At 47.3% G+C, this 23,724-nt stretch overlaps 1 protein-coding gene across 2 annotated transcripts in view; it reads left to right on the top strand.

The window, feature by feature from the left end:
* Nucleotides 1-23,724, top strand: part of MFRP (membrane frizzled-related protein) — a 94,414-nt gene that overhangs the window by 8,187 nt on the left and 62,503 nt on the right. The window contains exons 3-5 of one of the 2 annotated variants that reach the window (XM_073657844.1): nt 16,498-16,621; nt 20,019-20,132; nt 22,220-22,324. In XM_073657844.1, the coding sequence (XP_073513945.1) occupies nt 16,498-16,621; nt 20,019-20,132; nt 22,220-22,324 (343 nt within the window). The remainder of the gene's footprint in view (nt 1-16,497; nt 16,622-20,018; nt 20,133-22,219; nt 22,325-23,724) is intronic. The other variant, XM_073657845.1, reaches the window with a different exon arrangement.

The raw sequence follows: 23,724 nt of genomic DNA, 5'->3' as shown, positions 1-23,724 counted from the left end.
GTTCTGTTAAAGTCCCCATAGTAAATACTCCTGTGTTAGTTCTGGATCTCAGCAGTGCCTCCACTGTAACACCCCTTTAGGGCTACCACGGTACGCTGGGTGTTATGGGGGGGTCTCACCTCTCTAGGGCGCAGTGCCTCCACCCGAATCTTGATTGGAGCGCTCTCTGGGACTGAAGAAGGACTGTTATCTTCTGCCAGGGACTGATTCGGGAAGCCCCTGCCACAGCTCAGAACACACTCACCCGGAACAGGAGTAAAACTGTTTAACAGGTTTATTGCTATGCAGCAGAAATTAGGTGGATTTAAAGGAATAACATACAATACAAGTAACGGTGCTCTGTAAAAGTTATATACACATCACAATCTAATTCTACCCCGACCCTGCAAATATTACATAGCAGGTTTCCCTTTTTTTTTGCTTTATCTCAGTCCAAACGTTGGGGCCCAGTTGCCGCGGATGTTGGCGCGCAAATTAGAACCGTTGGTGCACTTAGATGAATATTAATGTCAATAGTCTGGGTTGTAGTGTACTCACTGTAAATATCGCTGGTAGAACCACAAGTCTCAGAAGGGAACTCACAGTGCGTCTCAAATGGTCATATGGTTCCCTGGACACCAGCTGGGAGCGGCAGGATTCAGTCCTTTATACAGAGGGAGTGCCGGCAGAACTCTCCGAGTCCTTGATGTCACTTGCTTCACAGGGTGACAAGGCCGCGCTCTCTCCAGCAGCGCGGGTATCTCAGAGGGGAGGGCAACACTCTGTAGCGTAGAGGAATACAAATCCACAGCGCTCCGTCTTTTACAGCAGGCTGCCACGCTCCTTTCCCTCTGAACTTTTACTTTCATTTTCTGCCCAGCTCCCTCCCCCAAGTCCCTCCTCATCCAATCCACTCTCTCTCCTTCTATCATTCCAGGCTGTGTCATCTGACTGAAACAAGGGTCCCTGGGAATTGTAGTCCACTGCAGCTCAGGGGAAAAAAGATTAATGTCTGTAAGTCCCTGTTTAACAGCAGCTGCATAGCTCTTCTTAGTGTCTGTAAGTCCCAGTATACCAGCAACGGCTCTAACAGTTCCCATTGCAGCCATTGGGTAAATTCTAAAAAGTTCATTGTTTTTCTCATTAAAGTACACTCTGCATCTCATCTTGATCTAAAAAAAAACAGAAATGTTGACATTTTTGCAAATTTATTAAAAATAGAAACTGAAATATCACATGGTCATAAGTATGTAGACCCTTTGCTCAGACACTCATATGTTAAGTCACATGCTGTCCATTTCCTTGTGATCCTCCTTGAGATGGTTCTACTCCTTCATTGGAGTCCAGCTGTGTTTAACTAAACTGATAGGACTTGATTTGGAAAGGCACACACCTGTCTATATAAGACCTCACAGCTCACAGTGCATGTCAGACCAAATGAGAATCATGGGCTCAAAGGAACTGCCAAAGGAGCTCAGAGACAGAATCATGGCAAGGCACAGATCTGGCCAAGGTTACAAAAGAATTTCTGCATTACTCAAGATTCCTAAGAGCACAGTGGCCTCCATAATCCTTAAATGGAAGAAGTTTGGGACCACCAGAAGTCTTCCTAGATCTGACCGTCCAGCCAAACTGAGCAATTGTGGGAGAAGAGCCTTGGTGAGAGAGGTAAAGAAGAACCCCAAGATCACTGTGGCTGAGCTCCAGAGGTGCAGTAGGGAGATGGGAGAAAGTTCCACAAAGCGAACTATCACTGCAGCCCTCCACCAGTCGGGCCTTTATGGCAGAGTGGCCCGACGGAAGCCTCTCCTCAGTGCTAGACATATGAAAGCCCGCATAGAGTTTGCTAAAAAACACATGAAGGCTATGAGAAATAAGATTCTCTGGTCTGATGAGACGAAGATAGAACTTTTTGGTGAGAATTCTAAGCTGTATGAGTGGAGAAAAACAGGCACTGCTCATCACCTGCCCAATACAATCCCAACAATGAAACATGGTGGTGGCAGCATCATACTATGGGTGTGTTTTTCAGCTGCAGGGACAGGACGACTGGTTTCAATTGAAGGAAACATGAATGCGGCCAAGTACAGAGATATCCTGGATGAAAACCTCTTCCAGAGTGCTCTGGACCTCAGACTTGGCCAAAGGTTCACCTTCCAACAAGAAAATGACCCTAAGCACACAGCTAAAATAACAAAGGAATGGCTGCAGAACAACTCTGTGACCATTCTTGACTGGCCCAGCCAGAGCCCTGACCTAAACCCAATTGAGCATCTCTGGAGGGACCTGAAAATGGCTGTCCACCAACGTTCACCATCCAACCTGACGGAACTGGCGAGGATCTGCAAGGAAGAATGGCAGAGGATCCCCAAATCCAGGTGTGAAAAACTTGTTGCATCATTCCCAAGAAGACTCATGGCTGTACTAGCTCAAAAGGGTGCTTCTACTCAATACTGAGAAAAGGATCTGAATACTTATGACCATGTGATATTTCAGTTTTTCATTTTTAATAAATTTGCAAAAATTTCTACATTTCTGTTTTTTTTTCAGTCAAGATGGGGTGCAGAGTGTACTTTAATGAGAAAAAAATGAACTTTTTAGAATTTACCAAATGGCTGCAATGAAACAGAGTGAAAAATGTAAAGGGGTCTGAATACTTTCTGTACCCGCTGTACAATAAAGAAAGGTTAAATGCAAAAAAAAGAAAACTGTAATGTGGTCCACAATCCTATAACCCTGGCTAGTGTACTGGTTCTCAACCTGTGCTATGTATCCCCGAGGGAGGACATGCATAACCTCAGGGGAATGGTTCTCAGTAAAGAGAATGGTTGAGTATGCAGCAAGCATTTTCATTGCACCTCTAACATGCAGCCACGATGAGGTGTGCACTGTCGTGCATTGGAAGGCCCAGAACAGCACGTTCCTATGCTGGTGTCTCAAGTTCAACAGTATCTTTACTCTCAGTATGCAGATGTGGTTGAATATTCTGGGAGAACTGAGAGCTGTCAGCTCTGATTCACTATTCAGTCTGTGTCTCAGTCTCAGTGCCGTCGGCACATTGACATCACTTTGTCAGTCAGTACTGAGCATTGGGGGCACTGTGGGGCTTCATAATGTGTTTGGCAACTGTGGGGTATTATATAGTGTGCGGGGTATCATATAGTGAGGGGGTCACTGGGGGGCATCATTCTGTGTGAGAGTCAATGGGGGACTTCATACTGTGTTTCTGGCACTGAGGGTGCATACTACGGTTCTGTGAGGCCATCTTGCTGTTTTGGGACTCTGTGGGGACATCATACTGTGTTGGGGCACTGTAAAGGAATCATACTATGGGGGCATCACACAGTGTTGGGGGCACTGTGTGGATATTATACCGTGCATGTGGGCGGTACTGTGGGACCAAATTGTGTGGGGGATTTCACTGTGTCTGTATCTTACTGTGTGTGGGAGGGGGCATGAAAGGGGTATCATAGTAGATGGGAACTTCAGTAGGTGCACTATTTCTGTTATCGTGCCGCAATACATGTCCCTGTAACTTTCTTAAAAAGTTGGAAGATATGCAATGATATATGTGACTGCGCTTATGTGCTGTGACTCCGCATACTCAGCTGAAAAAAAATTGGAGGGGGAGGCGAGAGCCCCCAAATTTAGACTTTTGCTATGGGTGTCTATGATTTCTATGTACATCTATGGTTGCTTGTTACTAGGGCACTCAGGTGTTAGCTCGAGAAGACAGCTCTCCTTAAAACCTTCCAAGCTACAGTATGTCTGTCCTGGCGCTGCCTCTGCTGTAGTGTCCTGCCACTGACCATTAGGATCATGATCCTCCTTCTATACTGGCAATCAGGAGAGGAGGTAAAATAGAAACTAGTCTAGAGTCTGTATGTATACTGTAGGAAAGGGAGGGTATGTTTAAAGATGGCCCTCATTGACGTATGTGCTCTGTCAAAGTTCTGCTGTTACTATCATTTTGACAAGAAGAGTAGTACTGCATGCTGCAAATCTGATAGAATATGTGACAGAGGCTCCACTGGGATATTTGGTACTTCTTTACTCTAGGACAGATCTGTACAACATTCGGCCCGCCAAAGGCACTGTCCAGAATGTGTAGACTCCTTCTTCCCATATTCAAATGTATTCACATCTTTCAGACGCGAATACGTTTGAACACTGTGTTGCCAGAACAGGGGCAGAGGAGCGCCTGTCAGCCCCGGCCCTCATGTGCAGCAGCATGATGAGGTCATCACAGTGCTGACATCATCATACTGCTGCCAACGATGGGGCCGCACAGGCAGAAGAGACATCGGGCACTGGTAAGTGACGCGCCGTGTGTGGGGGAATACCCGGAGCCGGGTCTCTGTGTAATGCTGGGGGTTTGTAGTCTCCGTGGCCGCGACCCGGTCCCGTGGCTCAGGGTGGTCAAACCAGTGGCAGATCTGTTTATTTGGTTTTTAATGTTTAAATGTCCGACTACGCCACCCGTGGATTGCGGTCACTGAGAACCGCCGCTGTGGAGCAGACCGCTGAGGCTGATGTTGGGTGCGCAGCAGAGGGTAGTATAACTCCCCACGGGAGGAGTATAGCCTCAGGGCAGCTTGTGTAGATGGTGAGGGTTGTGGTGCATGGGCGCAGCAGAAATGTCCACAATAGCAATGTCCACAATAATCAGTCCTTGCTCTGGCAGTTCAACTTTACCAATTTTTATGGTCACCTCCTTGAATCCCACCTGCGGCACGGGCTGACCATTGCTGGCGATGATGCTCAAATCGTTATCTGGGTAGCGGGTAATATCTGAGTCATTCCAGTACCGCTTAAAAAGCACATAGGGGATGGTGGTTACCTGTGACCCGGTGTCCAGTAGTGCACTCATAGGAATGCCATCCAGCACCACAGGCAAGACCAGTCGTCCCCCTACGTACGGCTCGATGGGCCTGATGGTCTTATGCCTGGGGGTCGGCCCTCTGCCCCAGGTTGGGCCCGTTTAAATGACAGTACCTTGCCATATGTCCTGGTTGGTTGCAGCGGCGGCAGATGGGTTGTCCGTCCTGGTCGTAACAGTCGCTGGGCCATCCTCTGGACGATGGGATCCTCCTCTGTCGGCGCCAAGGGACGTCCTCCGGACTGGAAGCCAGCTGGATCTTTCCTGGAGGGGACACCTGTAAAGACTGCACAGTTCTGGTTAGCGCAGCAACGCTTTTGGTCAGCTCTTGGACCTGATGGTGCAAGTCTGCAGCCGGGGCTTTGTCCAAAGCCTGTGCATCAGCTCCCACAGGCTCTGCAGACAAGGGCGCCGCCTCCTGGTGATAGGTGATAGCAGGGCGCCTGTGGGTAACAGCGCCACCTGGTGCCGGTTCTCGGAGCACCCGGATGGCTCTGTCTTTAAACTGCGCAAAGTCCAAATCAGGGTTCTGCAAGGCCATTACACGCAACTGGGTTCGGTGGGCGCTGGACTGTAGACCCTCAATGAACTGTTCAGTCAACAGCTTATCCTCATTCCGCATGCTGTCAGGGTCTGCCTGCTTAATGGCTCTCAGGGCCTCCTGCAAATTCAAAGCATAGTCCCGTATACCGTCTTGTGCCCGCTGTTTGCACCCATAAAATTTTAGCTTGATCTCTGCTGAGGTGCGGGTATCAAAAGTGTCCTTTAGACGGGCCAGTATTTCCTTTACAGTCCCCTTTTCCCTGGCTGACCAGGACTTCACTTCTCTTTGGGCTGCTCCGATTAACTGGCCTATCAGGATGCTCACTTTTTGTTCCTCGGACAGGGGGTATACTTTGAATAGGCTATTCAGTCTTTCTTTAAAGTCGCTCAGGGTATGCGACTCCCCTGAGTACTGGGGTAATCATGCCGCTCCGGGGATATACGGCATCGTGAACGGCATCACTGCGGCAGCAGCCACGCTGGCGGTGGGAGCTCCCTCCATTCCTGGTGTCTTCCACCCCCCCTAGTTAACCGTGGCCTACCTTCCGTTGCTTCTTCTCCGTAGGCCGCGGCTCCGCAGGCGATCGTCGGGGTCGAGGACCTTGCGTCGCGCGCTGGTGACGTCGGCGTCCGCTGGGCTCCTTCCAGGACCTTGTGCAGTGTCAGTACGTAAGGCGGGGCTTCAGCTCTCGCGCGCTTTTGCCGTCCACGCCCCTCTTCTTCCCGCGCGGCATCCCAAAAATGGCACCCAATGGCGGGAAAATGGCTGCAGATGGCGGGAAAACGGCTGCGGATGGCGGGAAACTTCACCACGGTAAGTATCACAGTCTTTCTTCAGGCACACAGTACCCGGTGGTTGCGGCACGAAATCCTGCCGACTACGCCAAAGTTGACGCGCCCCCTTGTCCGTGTGTGGGGGAATACCCGGAGCCGGGTCTCTGTGTAATGCTGGGGGTTTGTAGTCTCCATGGCGGCGACCCGGTCCCGTGGCTCAGGGTGGTCAAACCAGTGGCAGATCTGTTTATTTGGTTTTTAATGTTTAAATGTCCGACTATGCCACCCGTGGATTGCGGTCACTGAGAACCGCCACTGCAGAGCAGACCGCTGAGGCTGATGTTGGGTGCGCAGCAGAGGGTAGTATAACTCCCCACGGGAGGAGTATAGCCTCAGGGCAGCGTGTGTAGATGGTGAGGGTTGTGGTGCATGGGCGCAGCAGAAATGACTCAGAGTCCATGGAGTGCAGTTCATGGTCTTTTCTGTTGGTAATGAAGAAGGCCCTGCCGGGAGTACTGGCTAGCATTAGAGGCCTGGTCAGTCTGTGAGCGAACAAGAGTCCCCCTGGCCAGGTGGAGGTGTAGGCCTTCCCATCTGACTGCACTCTTCCTGGCTACCTTGCTGTAGTCGTGTAGTAGCCCACGTCCCTGAGTGTACCGTGTGGTGCTCACCCGTATGGCTGGTGACTTGGGGCCTTTGGTACCTTCCGCTCCTCGATGGCAGTGCCGGTCCCTTGCGTGTGACTGAGCCTCCGGGCTTTCTATGGCCAGAGGACCTGAAATCCCCTGCCAGGTGGTTTCTGCTGCTGGATGTGGATATCCTCACAGCCTCGGACTCCGGTGTCCGGTTCTCTGCGTCTTCTGCCAGGATGAGCTCTATCAGCTCCAATCCCTGGCTCTCTGCTCCTGTGTTGACTCCAGAGCTCCTTGCTCTGACTAGACTTGACTCGACTCGACTCTCCTAACCCCGCCCCAGATCCAGTTTATTAAGGGCAGGTTCCTCCCCTCCCTGAACTGGGGCAGGAGGCGTTGCATGCAACAGTGCTCCTGATCAGGAAAATCCATGCTCGCTCTCAGACATGGTATTTCTACCACTGTGGCAACCAGACCCCCTGGGGTGCCACACTCCACGGAAGAGCTGAAGATTAAATGTCAAGTTATTTTAGATGAGGGAGCCGATGGAGGGGAGGGTTGTTACTATGAGGGCACATAATGTGGCAATTTGGGATATTATGGAGCAATTTGATAAATTATGGGGCAATTAGGGGGGGTTGTGAAAAGGAGCATAGTATAGCCAGGAGGAGGGGAAGACTTTGATAGGGGCAGTTTGGGGGAGACATGGAAAGGGGCAGTATGTAGGGGGGACATTATGGAGAGGGGCTGTGCGGGGGATATTATACAGAGGGGCAGTGAGGAGGGATATTTTGGAGAAAGGCAATATGGGGGGATATTTTGGAGAAGGGCAGTGTGGGGGGTATTTTGGAGAAGGGCAGTGAGGGGGGTATTATAGAGAAGGGCAGTGTGAGGGGGATCTTTGGTCCCTGTATGGTCCTCAGTCTGAAGATGGCTGGCAACAACAACTCCCAGCATCTCCTTACCATTGTTAAGGAAATACTGGGAATTGTAGGTTAATGCAGTACAAATGTATAAGGGGCTGACCTGACATTACAACTGATCGCTGTACTAAGCTTGGTGCTGTATGCATGTACTGATGGTGTTTCTGGTGCTGCATTAATATACTGAAAGTGTTTCTGGCACTGCATTCATATACTGAAGGTATTTCTGACATTGCATTCATGTACTAGCAGTGGTTCTGGTACTGTGTTCATGTATTTTTGGTGTTCCTTTCCTGGTTCTGCATTCATGTACTGAGGGTGGTTCTAGTGCTGCATTCATGTATTGACGGTGTTTCTGGCGCTGCATTCACCTGCTGTTTCTGGAGCTACACTCTTCTGCTGACAGTGATCTTGTACACATGTAGCAATTCATAATATGTTTTATGGCTATGTTAAAATACAGTTATATGAAAAAGTTTGGGCACCCCTATTAATCTTAAGGTTAATGTTTTATATATTGCACATTTTCTGTTAGTACAATAAACCTCAATTCAAGGCAGAAACATTACTGTGTCCAACAGTTATTACATATATCAAACTGAAATAGCTGTTGCAAAAACACCAATTTTTATAAAACATTAAGCTTAAGATTAATAGGGGTGCCCAAACTTTTTCATATAACTGTATAAAAAGTGACAAAACTTAGAGATTTGAGATTATGAGGAAGATTTGACAAATTTCTGCTCCAAAAAACGTAGTTTAAGTTATCGTGTGTTCACGCTGATTTTTTTGGAGCAGAAACTGAAAAGAAACTCTCCAAATCCTTATCAAATATGTTTCTGGTGACTTATTCATGTAATTACCCCTTTAAAAAAAATTGCAGCCCTTGGGATTAGTTCAGTAGGGCAATGTGACCCCTGTACTAAAAAATGTTGTGCACTCCTGCTCTATTGGTTACTTACCTTTAAAAGATAGAGAAACCCTGAGTCACTGCGCCTTCTCAATGTTTACTACATGTCATTAAAGTTAGTCCTTACCTTCAGTTATCAGCTGATCAAAATGGTCTGGCTGCTTAAAGGGAAGCTATCATCAGAAAATGACCTATTCCTTAATTTAAAAAAAATGTGCAATTTTTTTTTCATATCACTATATACAGTGCATTGTGAAAGTATTTGGCCCCCTTGAACTTTTCTACTTTTTGCCACATTTCTGGCTTCAAACATTATAAAATTCAAATTTTTTTGGGAAGAATCAACAACAAGTGGGACACAATCGTGAAGTGGAACCAAATTTATTGGATATTTTAAACTTTTTAAAAAAAATAAAAAATGAAATGGGGGGCGTGCAATATGATTCGGCCCCCTTGAGTTAATACTTTGTAGCGCCACCTCTTGCTGCGATTACAGCTGCAAGTCGCTTGGGGTATGTCTCTCTATCAGTTTTGCACATCGAGAGGCTGAAATTCTTGCCCATTCTTCCTTGCAAAACAGCTCAAGCTCATTGAGGTTGGATGAAGGGCGTTTGTGAACAGCAGTTTTCAGCTCTTTCCACAGATTCTCGATTGGATTCAGGTCTGGACTTTGACTTGGCCATTCTAACACCTGGATACGTTTATTTTTGAACCATTTCATTGTAGATTTTGCTTTATGTTTGGGATCATTGTCTTGTTGGAAGATAAATCTCCGTCCCAGTCACAGGTCTTTTGCAGACTCCAACAGGTTTTCTTCCAGAATGGTACTGTATTTGGCTCCGTCCATCTTCCCATCAATTTTAACCATCTTCCCTGTCCCTGCTGAAGAAAACCAGGCCCAAATCATGATGCTGCCACCACCATGTTTGACAGTGGGGATGGTGTTTTGAGGGTGATGAGCTGTGTTACTTTTATGCCAAACATATCGTTTTGCATTGTGGCCAAAAAGTTCGATTTTGGTTTCATCTGACCAGAGCACCTTATTCCACATGTTTGGTGTGTCTCCCAGGTGGCTTGTGGCAAACTTCAAACGAGACTTTTTATGGATATCTTTGAGAAATGGCTTTCTTCTTGCCACTTTTCCATAAAGGCCAGATTTGTGCAGTGTACGACTTATTGTTGTCCTATGGACAGACTCTCCCACCTCAGCTGTAGATCTCTGCAGTTCATCCAGAATGATCTTGGGCCTTTTGGCTGCATCTCTGATCAGTCTTCTCCTTGTTCAAGATGAAAGTTTAGAGGGACGGCCGGGTCTTGGTAGATTTGCAGTGGTCTGATACTCCTTCCATTTCAATATTATCGCTTGCACAGTGCTCCTTGAGATGTTTAAAACTTTACATTTTGTATCCAAATCCGGCTTTAAACTTCGCCACAACAGTATCTGGGACCTCCCTGGTGTGTTCCTTGGTCTTCATGATGCTCTCTGCACTTGAAACAGAACCCTGAGACTATCACAGAGCAGGTGCATTTATACGGAGACTTGATTACACACAGGTGGATTATATTTATCATTACCAGTCATTTAGGACAACATTGGATCATTCAGAGATCCTCACTGAACTTCTGGAGTGAGTTTGCTGCACTGAAAGTAAAGGGGCCGAATAATATTGCACGCCCCACTTTTCAGTTTTTAATTTGTTAGAAAAAGTTTAAAATATCCAATAAATTTCGTTCCACTTCACGATTGTGTCCCACTTGTTGTTGATTCTTCCCCAAAAAATTAGAATTTTATATCCTTATGTTTGAAGCCAGAAATGTGGCAAAAGGTAGAAAAGTTCAAGGGGGCCAAATACTTTCACAATGCACTGTATATATACATATATATATACATATATATATATATATATATATATATATATATAAGCAAAATTTACAATCTTGCAGTTTTCACCCTGGCCACTGGGTCTGTTAGCCTTTTAAATGCCCTTGTTAATCTCTGACAGCAGCATTTACAGTGCATGTCCTGGAGGGTGCTCCATTTTAACATCCCATTGACCCCTCGTGACACGATCTCTCCCTGTGCACTAATGGGTTGGCAATGCAGCAATTGCTGTCACTCACAGGAGACTGTGATTTTTCCTATATACAGCAACTAGCTATTGAACCCGTTCTACGCCCAGGTGGCAAGCATTTTTATTGGTATATGGTCTCCCATGCTGGTATGTGCTGCCCCCCTCCTTGTATTTGTGCTGCCCCCATCCTGTCCCCACCATCCAATCCTGGTATGCGTGGTACCCCTCACCCCCAATCCTGGTATGCGTGGCACCCCTCACCCCCAATCCTGGTATGCGTGGCACCCCTCACCCCCAATCGTGGTATGCGTGGCACCCCTCACCCCCAATCCTGGTAGGCGTGGCACCCCTCACCCCCAATCCTGGTATGCGTGGCACCCTTCATCCCTATCCTGGTGTGTATGGTATCCCTCATCCTGGTATGCATGGAACGTATCCCTCACTCCCAATCCTGGTATGCGTGGCACCCCTCACCCCCAATCCCGGTATGCGTGGCACCACTCATCCCGGTATGCGTGGCACCCCTCACCCCCAATCCCGGTATGTGTGGCTCCCCTCACCCCCAATCCCGGTATGCGTGGCACCCCTCATCCTTATCCTGGTGTGTATGGTATCCCTCATCCTGGTATGCATGGTACCCCATCCCTCATCCCTATCCTGGTGTGTATGGTATCCCTCATCCTGGTATGCATGGCACCCCTCATCCCCAATCCCGGTATGCCTGGCACCCCTCATCCCCAATCCCGGTATGCGTGGCACCCCTCACCCCCAATCCCGGTATGCGTGGCACTCCTCACCCCCAATCCTGGTAAACGTGGCACCCCTCACCCCCAATCTCAGTATGCGTGGCACCCCTCACCCCCAATCCTGGTATGCGTGGCACCCCTCACCCCCAATCCCGTTATGCTGGGCACCCCTCATCCCGGTATGCGTGGCACCCCTCATCCCTATCCTGGTATGTATGGCACTCTTCATCACTATCCTGGTGTGTATGGTATCCCTCATCCTGGTATGCATGGTACCCCATCCCTCATCCCGGTATGCATGGCACTCCATCCCTCATCCCCAATCCCGGTATGCATGGCACCCCTCATCCCCAATCCCGGCATGCGTGGCACCCCTCATCCCTAATCCCGGCATGCGTGGCACCCCTCATCCCCAATCCCGGCATGCGTGGCACCCCTCATCCCCAATCCCGACATGCGTGGCACCCCTCATCCCCAATCCCGGCATGTGTGGCACCCCTCATCCCCAATCCTTGTATGTGTGGCACCCCTCATCCCCAATCCCGGTATGCGTGGCACCCCTCATCCCCAATCCCGGTATGCGTGGCACCCCTCATCCCCAAACCTGGTATGCGTGGCACCCCTCACCCTCAATCCTGGTATGCATGGTCCCCTCACCCCCCAATCCTGGTATGCGTGTTACCCCTCACCCCCCAATCCTGGTATGCGTGGCGCCCCTCACCCCCCAATCCTGGTATGCATGGCACCCCTCACCCCCCAATCCTGGTATGTGTGGCACCCCTCACCGCCCAATCCTGGTATGCGTGGTACCCCTCACCCCCAATCCTGGTATGTGTGATACCCCTCACCCCCCAATCCTGGTATGCGTGTTACCCCTCACCCCCCAATCCTGGTATGCGTGGCACCCCTCACCCCCCAATCCTGGTATGCGTGGCACCCCTCACCCCCCAATCCTGGTATGCGTGGCACCCCTCACCCCCCAATCCTGGCATGCGTGGTACCCCTCACCCCCCCAATCCTGGTATGTGTGGCACCCCTCACCCCCCTATCCTGGTATGTGTGGCACCCCTCACCGCCCAATCCCGGTATGCGTGGTACCCCTCACCCCCCAATCCCGGTATGCATGGTACCCCTCACCCCCCAATCCTGGTATGCGTGGTACCCCTCACCCCCAATCCTGGTACAGTTATATGAAAAAGTTTGGGCACCCCTATTAATCTTAAGCTTAATGTTTTATAAAAATTGGTGTTTTTGCAACAGCTATTTCAGTTTGATATATGTAATAACTGTTGGACACAGTAATGTTTCTGCCTTGAATTGAGGTTTATTGTACTAACAGAAAATGTGCAATCTGCATTCAAACAAAATTTGACAGGTGCATAAGTATGGGCACCTCACCAGAAAAGTGACATTAATATTTAGTAGATCCTCCTTTTGCAAAAATAACAGCCTCTAGTCACTTCCTGTAGCTTTTAATGATTTCCTGGATCCTGGATGAAGGTATTTTTGACCATTCATCTTTACAAAACAATTCCAGTTCAGTTAAGTTTGATGGTCGCCGAGCATGGACAGCCCTCTTCAAATGATCCCACAGATGTTCAATGATATTCAGGTAGGTCTGGGGACTGGGATGGCCATTCCAGAACATTGTAATTGTTCCTCTGCATGAATGCCTGAGTAGATTTGGAGCGGTGTTTTGGATCATTGTCTTGCTGAAAGATCCATCCCCTGCGTAACTTCAACTTTGTCACTGATTCTTGAACGTTATTGTCAAGAATCTGCTGATACTGAGTGGAATCCATGCGTCCCTCAACTTTAACAAGATTCTCGGTGCCGGCATTGGCCACACAACCCCAAAGCATGATGGAACCTCCACCAAATTTTACTGTGGGTAGCAAGTGTTTTTCTTGGAATGCTGTGTTTTTTTGCCGCCATGCATAACGCCTCTTTGTATGACCAAACAACTCAATCTTGGTTTCATCAGTCCACAGGACCTTCTTCCAAAAAGAAATTGGCTTCTCCAAATGTGCTTTTGCATACCTCAGCCGACTCTGTTTGTGGCTTGCTTGCAGAAACGGCTTCTTTCACATCACTCTCCCATACAGCTTCTCATTGTGCAAAGTGCGTTGTATAGTTGACCGATGCACAGTGACACCATCTGCAGCAAGTTGATGCTGCAGCTCTCTGGAGGTGGTCTGAGGATTGTCCTTGACTGATCTCACCATTCTTCTTCTCTGCCTTTCTGATGTTTTTCTTGGCCTGCCACTTCTGGCCTTAACAAGAACTGTCCCTGTGTTCTTCCATTTCCTTACTATGTTCCTCACAGTGGAAACTGACAGGTTAAATCTCTGAGACAGCTTTTTGTATCCTTCCCCTGAACAACTATGTTGAATAATCTTTGTTTTCAGATCATTTGACAGTTGTTTTGAGGAGCCCATGATGCCACTCTTCAGAGGAGATTCAAACAGGAGAACAACTTGCAAGTGGCCACTTTAAGTAGCTTTTCTCATGATTGCATACACCTGGCTATGAAGTTCAAAGCTCAATGAGGTTACAAAACCAAAAAAAGTGCTTTAGTAAGTCAGTAAAAAGTAGGTAGGAGTATTTAAAACAAGAAAATGATAAGGGTGCCCATACTTATGCACCAGTCAAATTTTGTTTGAATGCAGATTGCACATTTTCTGTTAGTACAATAAACCTCAATTCAAGGCAGAAACATTACTGTGTCCAACAGTTATTACATATATCAAACTGAAATAGCTGTTGCAAAAACACCAATTTTTATAAAACATTAAGCTTAAGATTAATAGGGGTGCCCAAACTTTTTCATATAACTGTATGTGTGGTACCCCTCACCCCCAATCCTGGTATGTGTGGTACCCCTCACCCCCCAATCCTGGTATGCGTGGTACTCCTCACCCCCAATCCTGGTATGTGTGGTACCCCTCACCCCCCAATCCTGATATATGCATGGTCCCCTCACCCCACAATCCTGTTGTGTGGCCCCCTCATCCCTTTCACACTGTACACACATACAAAAACAATAAACAGTTATACTCACCTTTCTTCTCTGTACTCCAGCGCTGCAGCGTCCTGTTCTGCCGGAGGCCGGGGGAGGAGTGCGGCGCCGGAGCACCGCGCTGTCCGGCACCATTTTGCTGAAGACACACTGTAAATGTGTCTTCAGTAAAATGGCGCCGGATAGCGCAATGTGCACGCGCCGGTCAGACGCCTTCACTCCGCCCCTGGTCTCCAGCGAAGAGAGGCGCCGCGGCAACGCTCCTCCCGGTCAGGTAAGTATGTAAGTATGGCGCCAGAGATCGCGGTATGTGTTCAGTGTCTACGCATACTGCGATCTCCGGCACCATATACTCCTCTTACCTGTAACGGCTGGATGCCTGCTTCTGTCTGGAGCCAGACTGTGCGTTACACATGCGCAGTCTATCGAGGCTTCAGACAGAGACAACCATCCCGCCTTATATTATAGATGCTGTGGTATTGCTGTGTATGGTAAGAGCAATCATACAATGGCAGGTTCACGTCCCCTGAGAAGTCTACAAAATATAGTAAAAAATGAAAAAAAAAGTTTTTAAAAATCTGATAAATAAAAATTCAAATATACCCCCTGTTCCTCATTATAAATAAGGAAATAAAATAAAAATATTAATCAAAATATAAAATTAATTAACCTGACCAGTAGATGATGTAATGAGTAAAAAACTAGAAACGCCAAAAATTATTTTTTTTGACTGTTGCAGCACCGCAAAGTAATGCAGTGAGAAGCTATAAAAACATTGCAGCTGCCCCAAAATGGGATAAGAAAACCCTCAGCTGAAGGTGATAAAAAAGAAATCCCATCGACCGAAAACTTAAAGGGTCTTGGAATCATTACATTGTGCCGCCCCCTGTGTGGCACCGATCTCCGACAGGCTGCAGACTGGAAATAGCATAATAGTTAGAACAGAAGTTGTATCTGTCAAAACATTCTTCTTCTTGTACTGTACATGAAATCTGGATTTTTTTATTTCATCAAAGGCATTCATGTAATGAAAACATTCTTGGCCCAAAGCTGATAAAACCAAGCAATAAATCACAGAGCTTAATGAAAGTTAGAAAATAGGAAACAGAACCGAAATTAGATTTTTGGAGCTGTGAGAACAGTAAAATGCGTGGACACTACTCTAAGCACAACTACAGGCACTCGTAGTGTTTTGGACCATCACTAAAATCTACTTTTTGCCCTCAACACTGGACAGATATGTTCTGTATGTATAATGTTCATTGAGAAAAAAGGTAGATACCCTCATACACATGGGAAAGGAAGGTTATGTTCAATGGGAAACTGCAAGGAAGCAAGGTAGGTCCAATATTCCATTAGCTAAAGAACCAATTAGATGAGCCAACAATCAGGAATCATCTGAATGCTTGTTGGCCAATTATTGGCTTGTGTAAAAATTCTGGCAATCACCAAAACACTCTTTGGTTGAATTATTGGATTGCTCTTGCCGGCATTTAATTCATTATTATCGGCAGCACACTGTCCTGTGTAAACAGATGTGCTGCCAACAACCATGATATTCTGTGCACACAGAGTGATCATATTAAGAATCATTGTGTGTGCAATGCTTCACGTTCCTGGACAAACGTGAAGAACTTGCAGTTTATCTTTTCAACCATCTTATGTTACTTAGCAAAATGTAGGTGGATACAAGTAGAAATTCCATATCCTCAAGAACTGTACAGTCAGACATTGGATCTATTTTATAAATGAAGAAAAGAGTAATATCTCCTTTTGTAAGAGTCTTACATACAGCCACATATTCTGTATCCTCTCTGATGTGAAGAAGCCATTATAATGACAATTTGATATTATAGCACCAATAAGGAGATGGTTATTAGGCAGGTAATCCCCCCCAAAGATCTAGAGTAATATCTATAGCACTCCTAATCTTCTCACAAAGTACAGGGTAAATGTTCCACTTTGCCCCTCAATATCATCTTTTCAATCTCTCACTCATGAGTTTTTCTATCTGCGACAGGCGAAGTACTGCAACCTTGTGTTTGACCCTGTGTCAGAGCTGTTGTCTACAGGATCCTCTTCAGAAAGAGATTTTGTCCACCATTCCTGCCAGGTCAGCACCGGTAAGAAAAAAAATCTCAAAGGTAAATTTTGTTCTGATTATTTTATACTCACTAAGAAAATTAAAAAAAAACTTTAGTGTAAATTACCAGAAGAATCTGAAAAGCACATTTTTATTTTATTAGAAATAAACTAATTGGGTAACTTGGCAATAGTTAAGGGAAGGAGAATCTGAAAAAAATACTCAAAAAATTATGAATTGATATTCCCATTTTAAAAAGTTATGATTAGCGGGTCTGTGATCCCTGAGACCCTGAACATCCTGAAAATGAAGGAGCAGCTCCTTTCTTTTTTTATATAGCACTGGCCCATCCACCAGCTCTGTACTGAAATGCAAGTGGATTAGGCGACTGTAGTTCCTGGTGATGAGAGAAATCCTGGTGGCAGGAATAGTATTTTCTGGAACTCTCCGGGTTTTAAAGGAAATGTACTTTGAAGCTCTGGCTGGAGCCAGAGAAGAGTCCGGCCAGCCCTTCCCAGACCCACTGCAGGTGATATACAGGTGTCTCCCTCACGTGTAAATAGGGAGAGACCTATCAATCACTTCTAGAAGCCCTGGGAAGAGTTGGTCAGGGGCGGTGCTGGACTAGTATCCTCTGGCTATGGTCCCGGCTATTCAAAGTACATTTTCTCTGAAACGCCGGAGCATTTCAGAGGATACTATTGCAGCCTGCAATTCATGCTGCCCAAACCATGGGCAGAATGCTTTCTACGCTTTGGCAATACATGGCCGAATGTAAGCTAACCACATGGCACATATAGTTTAATATTGCCAGTACTGTAACTTACTGTGCGTTGTGAGAAATAATGTGATTGTAGGACTACAGAAAACTTATCAGTCAATTCATGTTGCCCAAACCACTGACAGCATGAATCAGAGCCTGGCAGCATGATTGCCAGACCTGCTCTAGTTGATTGACAGGTCTCTCCTTATGTACACACGTGTAAGAGACCTGTCAATCCCCTGGATCGGAGCAGGAAGGAGCCGGCCGGGGGCCATGCTGGAGTAGCTCATCTCTGTCTATGGTCCCCAGCTGGATCGATCAAACATACCTGGCTGCAATCATACAACCAGGCTCTGATTTGACTCGCCCCCTGGGCCGTGGGGCACCCGGAACCGAGCTTCAGTGCAATGTTGGGGGTAGTAGACCAAATGCTGTGGCAGTCTATTTATAGGGTTTTTGAATGTCCGACTATGCCACCCGTGGATTGCGGTCAGGGATGACCGCCGCTGCAAGGCAGACCGCTGAGGCTGGTGTTGGTGTGCAGCAGAGGGATAGGACAACTCCCCACGGGAAGAGTATAGCCTCAGGGCAGTGTAATAGGATGCTGGGGGTGATAGTGCAGACGCAGCATAAATCACACAGAGTCAGTGATGCAGTCCAGGGTCTTTTACTCACAGTTGTTATCCGAGTCACTTCTGCCGGCAATGACTGCCCGAGCTGTGCTGCGTCCACCAGGTGAGGAGCTCGGTCAACCCCCAGGCAATTCAGGAATATGGCACAGGACCCCCTTTTATCCTTTCTCTGGCCTCTCGTGCCCCACCAGTGACCACACTTCTATCCGGCTGCCTCGGGCCTTCTCTTGGTGAAACCTGTCGCCGGTTTCCCTGACCCTATGTGGTGCCTTCCTAGTGGGTGTAGCAGGGGGTCGCACCAATAGATGATCACGACCTCCGGTCTTTGGCTGAGGGATAATTTTCCTCCACCAACTTGGGAATCCGGTACCCTTATTCTGCCTGACCCTTCACCCGATATCTCGTGGGTTCTTAGGGTCCCTTCTGCCTTGTTTCTGGAGCCTTTCTACTCCTCTTTCTCTCCACCTTTCTTCCTTCCTTCTCCTTCTCCTCTTCTCCCTTCTGGCTCCGGCCTTCACCCTAGGCCTGCCTCGTGGAGCTGAGCTCAGGCTGAGCTGCAGCTCCCTGTCAGCTCTCTCTCTCCTTCTGCTCTGACTGACTGAACGAACTCCCTCCTAAGATGGCCCCCACCTTTTATCTACTTTACTGTGTCTGAGCTCAGGTGACCTGCAACCAATGAGCTCCTTCCTATGCTCCAGAAACCGTCCCCTCCTGCTCCTACATCACTGGGTTCTCTCCCCCCTCCCCACTCCAGTCAGGGACATAGTCAGTTGTGCCTGCATATATATAAATGGGAGCACCGTCGAGCTGTCCCCCGGAAATGAGTGTGTGTATGTATGTGTGCCGCTAACTGAGCCCTGGTCCACACTCCATCCTTACCTGGGAGTGGAATATCACACCTCTGGTTGAGGTGCAATACCCCTGTAGCAACCGAACCCTTAGCACTGCTTAGTGCTTATGTTTTGGTCTGACAGGTTCCCTTTAAATGTCTTATAAGAGAAAACTGAGATACAGATGCAGCTGCTGCCAACTCGATGGTTGAAAATAATATATCTGGCTGTAAACATGCGGCCAGGCTCAGACGCATGCTGCTCGTGTTTGGGCAGCATGCATCAAGTGACAGATTGCCTTTTAAGTGAAATATGTGTAAACAATATAGATCACTGTGTTGCGCCATGCTACTAATGGCTGTCAAGTTGGCAAATGCTGCATATGTTAAAAAAGAGCATTCCTACTGCAGCACCCTCATCTATTAGAAAAAGTGCAGTTCTGAAGAAAAACGCTTTCTTTCTTGAGGACTTAAATGGTTTATCCGGGACTATTTTTTTTTACTATGGGCCTAAAAATTAAGTCAGGTAGTTGGTACCTACTAGCCTGTTGTGCCTGGCACCAATGTCACAGACCGCTCCTGCTGGTAATTCAGCGGCTTCTACTGACGTCATGTCGACAGAGCAGCAGCTTCTCTTCCACTCTGCTCTGTTGATGGGGCGTGATTGCCGACTTTATATTAACTGCTGGCTCCCCGCAGTTAGGCAGCAGGGAATCAGCAGTCAATCAGGATGATGTCAGCAGTCAAGCCCTGTCCACAGAGTTGCATGGAAAGAGGAAGAGCTGCTCTGTTGATATTGAACAGCTGAGTCGCCGGCAGGAGTCAGCAGTCGGGTTGAACAAGCAGGTAGTTATCAATTACCTGACTGTTAGGCTTTAGGCCCAGAGTAAAAAATATAGTCCTGGCTAAACCTTTAATATGAACGGTCTGACCCATGTGGAAGGCTATATTGCTATATTTTACCTGCTCTGGCTCTGCAGGAATAGTGAATATTGCTGCCAAGTTCCCTCTCAAATTAGGATATTTCTGAGTATGATATTTATGGTTTTTAAATAACTTTTCCAGCTCTTTGCTAAAAATGTCTTAGTATTTCAAAGATAATTATTCTGACTCCAGAGCAGCATAAAGTCTATTAAATTACTAAAGATATATTGCGTTATTTTCTGAGCAAGAATTAAGCTGAGTGCAAGAACCCACCTCTGTAGTAAATTGATAATAATATTTCTTTCTTCAGTTTCTCTACAGAGCAGAAGACTTCGGACAAATCGCATCCCCATATTGATTATTACCGCCATTATTCTGGTCTTTATGGTGATTTTCAGCCTGACAATGGGGATTCTGATGAACCGTGAGTTATTTTGTTTCTCATCTTTCGTATAAGGAACTAATGGGCGCTTCCAGTTTTTCTGCATTTATGTATTTCTGCATGTTCTTGGATTCTCCACTTGCAGCTATTCAATGTATGTAGCATCAGGAGGGCTTCTGACCGAGGAGGGTGGGGAAACCTCACTATTCTTATGGGCAGAGAACTGGAAGTGTAGAAGAGGTAGGATACATACACTCCAGTATCTACAGTGACTCTGGAAAAAAGCTGCAAAGTTGTTACACAGCAGGTAGAAATACTGCAGGAAGTTTGGATCTAGCTGTGGGTTAAGTGCGGGATGGGGTCCTTAGGTTGTCTGGGGTGTAGACTGCCCAAGTCAAAAGGGTCTACATCCCACTTAATTGAGGCATGCAAGTGATATGTTTGCTGGTCAGACATAGCCCCATTGCCCCCAAAGCTCTGCTCTGTCTGCAGAGTACAGCATAATAAGGCGGCTCACATGCTACTGCGCATAAGCCATGGCGATGCCTAGGTGGCCTCAGATGCCACGGCACAAGTATGGCGACCATTTCAGGATCACAGCAGTGGCTTTTTCTGATGGAAATCCAAGATAAACAATAAGGAACCAGGAAATTATACAAAGAACCCTGAAACATCTGAAGGTATCTGCAAATGTCCAACTCGAAATAAGGAACTCATTGGGAAATCATTATTGAGATTGGAATACCCCTTTAACGTCCTCTTTATTAATAAATTACAGTCTTTTGGAGATTCTAAAACAAGTGGACAAGGTAGACGCTAACAGGCTAGTGTGAACAAAGCCTAATCCAGAAAAAATAGCAGTTGATACAAAAGTCATCTGAACCCAACAATTTCATGTGTATGGGAGCAGCTGCGGGAGTCCAATATGACGGCTCCTGTGCGCCCGGAGGAGATAAGCCTGTGATGTGCAGGTATATGGGTCATCATCACACGATGGATACGTGCAGAGAATACTTCACCCATGAGCCTTTAGTGGACATTTATCTAATAACCTTTTAACAATGGCATGCAACAAGTTAATTAAGAACGGGGGAGTTTTTGTCCCATGTCACATACGCTGTGAGGGACACTCCTATCCGCACACCTTGTGCCGCTATGTGCCCGGTCTGTGCCCTTTACAAACACCCGTTCTCAGAGCTTACTCTATTAACTGCATGACATCCACTAATCCCTGAACATTTGTCTAGTGGCTCAGAAAAGAACAGCAAATCTTGTTTCGGGTTTTGAAACCAAATCATTATTGTTAGTAAACAATCTGCAAACCCAGATGGGAATATCATCTTCCCAGGCCAAATAATGGTGTGCGGGAACAGAGCTCCGCTCAGCTGTCATTATTTTTAACAATGTGCATATCGTTCTTTATAATTGCTTGCTGTGAAGCGCTTTTATATTCTCTGGCTAATTATATCATTAACGATACGTCTGCAGAGACAATTCAATTGGCTCTGAACTACCAAGGAGGCATAAAAAAAGTCTTATTTTGACAAATTTAGCAGCCTTAATTACAGGAAATCAATTATCAGGTTTTGCTACCTAATCTGAGAACAGTATAATGTAGAGGCCCTGATTCCAGTGATGTGTCACTTACTGGGCTGCTTGCTTTAGGTTTGTTAAAATCATGCTTTTATCAGCAGGAGATTATCACTACCTGCAGTCATATTCATGAGTTTTGCATAACCCCACCTCCACCACTGATTGGCAGCTTTCTGCCTATGCACATTGTTCACAGAATGATACCATTCAGTGGTATGGGTGGGCTTATACAGAGCTCAGCATACAGAGAACTGATAGAAAACTGCAACAAGCAGCCCAGTAAGTGACACACGGCTGGAACCTAATTTTGCCCAGGGTTGTAATTGCCTCTTGACTGTTTGTCTATACAATGTGGGTGGTGTTTAAGAAAAAGAGCTAGTAAAAAAGTATTCAGATTCCACCTCTCATTTTTTAAGGTTTTTGGGAAATGAAAGGGTCAACCCAATTGGTACAATGTAATTCCCTTTTCCAGTAGTGTTACCTCTCCCCCTCTGTATGTTTTGTATAATGCATCTATTCCTTTGTCTTGAACGCAGGATATAACGTGGATGACGTGAAAGCAGTTCTTTTATTGTCCAATCAGAGTGCAGCTCCTGCCCCGGAAACCAGTGTGATCACTGACTCTACAGAGGCTCCTCCAGGTTCGGCTCAGGCTTTGTCATTTGAACTTTCCTCTAATCTTTCAGTATTTCATTGCTTCACACTTTAAAAAGTGTTCTTAGATTTCTATATGTTATCATTTTCTGTTAGACCACAAAAATCATAACATTTCAGCTGAAATTATAATTTTTTTCCACTGTGTCTAGATATTGCTGTTACATAGCAGTTATGGCGGCTCCTGATGGTCATTTGATTTCCTGTAGGAATGCCCACCTAATGTAGCCAGTGGTCGCAAATGCTCAGTGACTCCGTCCACCACCCAGATGGCGGGCCGATCTCTGCTGCTGTGCAGGCCTATCTCTGCTGCTGTGCAGGCCTATCTCTGCTGCTATGCAGGCCTATCTCTGCTGCTGTGCAGTTGACGCGCCCCCTGGGCCTGTGCTGCTGCTGCTGTGCAGGGGGAATACCCGGAACCGGATCGCTGGGGGTTGTAGTTCTCCGTGGCGGTGACCCGGTCCGTGCCCAGGGTGGTCAAACCAGTGGCAGTCTATTGGTGTTATAATTGTCCGACTACGCCACCCGTGGATTGCGGTCAGTGGGGACCGCCGCTGCGCTGCAGACCGCTGAGGCTGATGTTGTTTGCGCAGCTGAGTATGGGATGACTCCCCACGGGAGAAGTATTGCCTCAGGGCAGCTAATGTGAGAGATGATGGGAGTGATGGTGTGAGGGTCCCAGTGCTGATGGTGCTGGTGCGACAAGGAATCACAGAGACGTGTGGTGCAGTTCAGGGTCTTTACTGATGGTACAAGGCAGACCCTCCCGGGAGTACTGGCTAGTATAAGGGGCCTGGTCAGTCTGCGAGCAAGCTGGAGTTCCCCTGGCCAGGTGGAGTTGTAGGCCTCCCCGTTTATCTGCACTCTTCCTGGCTACCTTGCTGTCAGCGGTTACAAGTAGCCCACGTCCCTGAGTATACCGTGTGGTGCTCACCCGTATGGCTGGTGACTTGGGGCCTTCTGTTAGCCTCCGCTCCTGGATGGCGGCGCTGGTCCCTTCTCTGTGACTGAGCCTCCGGGCTTCTATGGCCAGAGGACCTGGAATCCCCTGCCGGCTGGTTTCTGCTGCTGGGTGTATATCAGTCCCCACAGCCTCGGACTCCTGTGTCCGGCTTTAGTATCTTCGTCCAGGGCGAACTCTGCTCAGCTCCAGCCCCTGGACTTCTGCTACTGCTCCTCCAGAGCTCCTGTTCTTGCTTTCCCTCTCCAGGCTCTGACTGCTCTAATCCCGCCCCAGACCCAGTTTAAAAGGGCAGATTCCTCCCCTCCCAGGTCTGGGCGGACCGTGTTGCATGCTTAGGGATCCTGACCAGAGAAACCTCCCACTTGCTCTCAGACATAATATCTCTATTACTGCGGCAACCAGACCCCTGGGGTGTCGCACAGG

Source organism: Phyllobates terribilis, unplaced genomic scaffold (assembly GCF_046119375.1).
Source record: "Phyllobates terribilis strain yellow unplaced genomic scaffold, ASM4611937v1 Scaffold_12__6_contigs__length_324123572, whole genome shotgun sequence".
Taxonomy (NCBI): domain Eukaryota; kingdom Metazoa; phylum Chordata; class Amphibia; order Anura; family Dendrobatidae; genus Phyllobates; species Phyllobates terribilis.
Note: the sequence above shows the minus strand (reverse complement) of the source record. Positions and strands in the feature narration are given on the sequence as shown.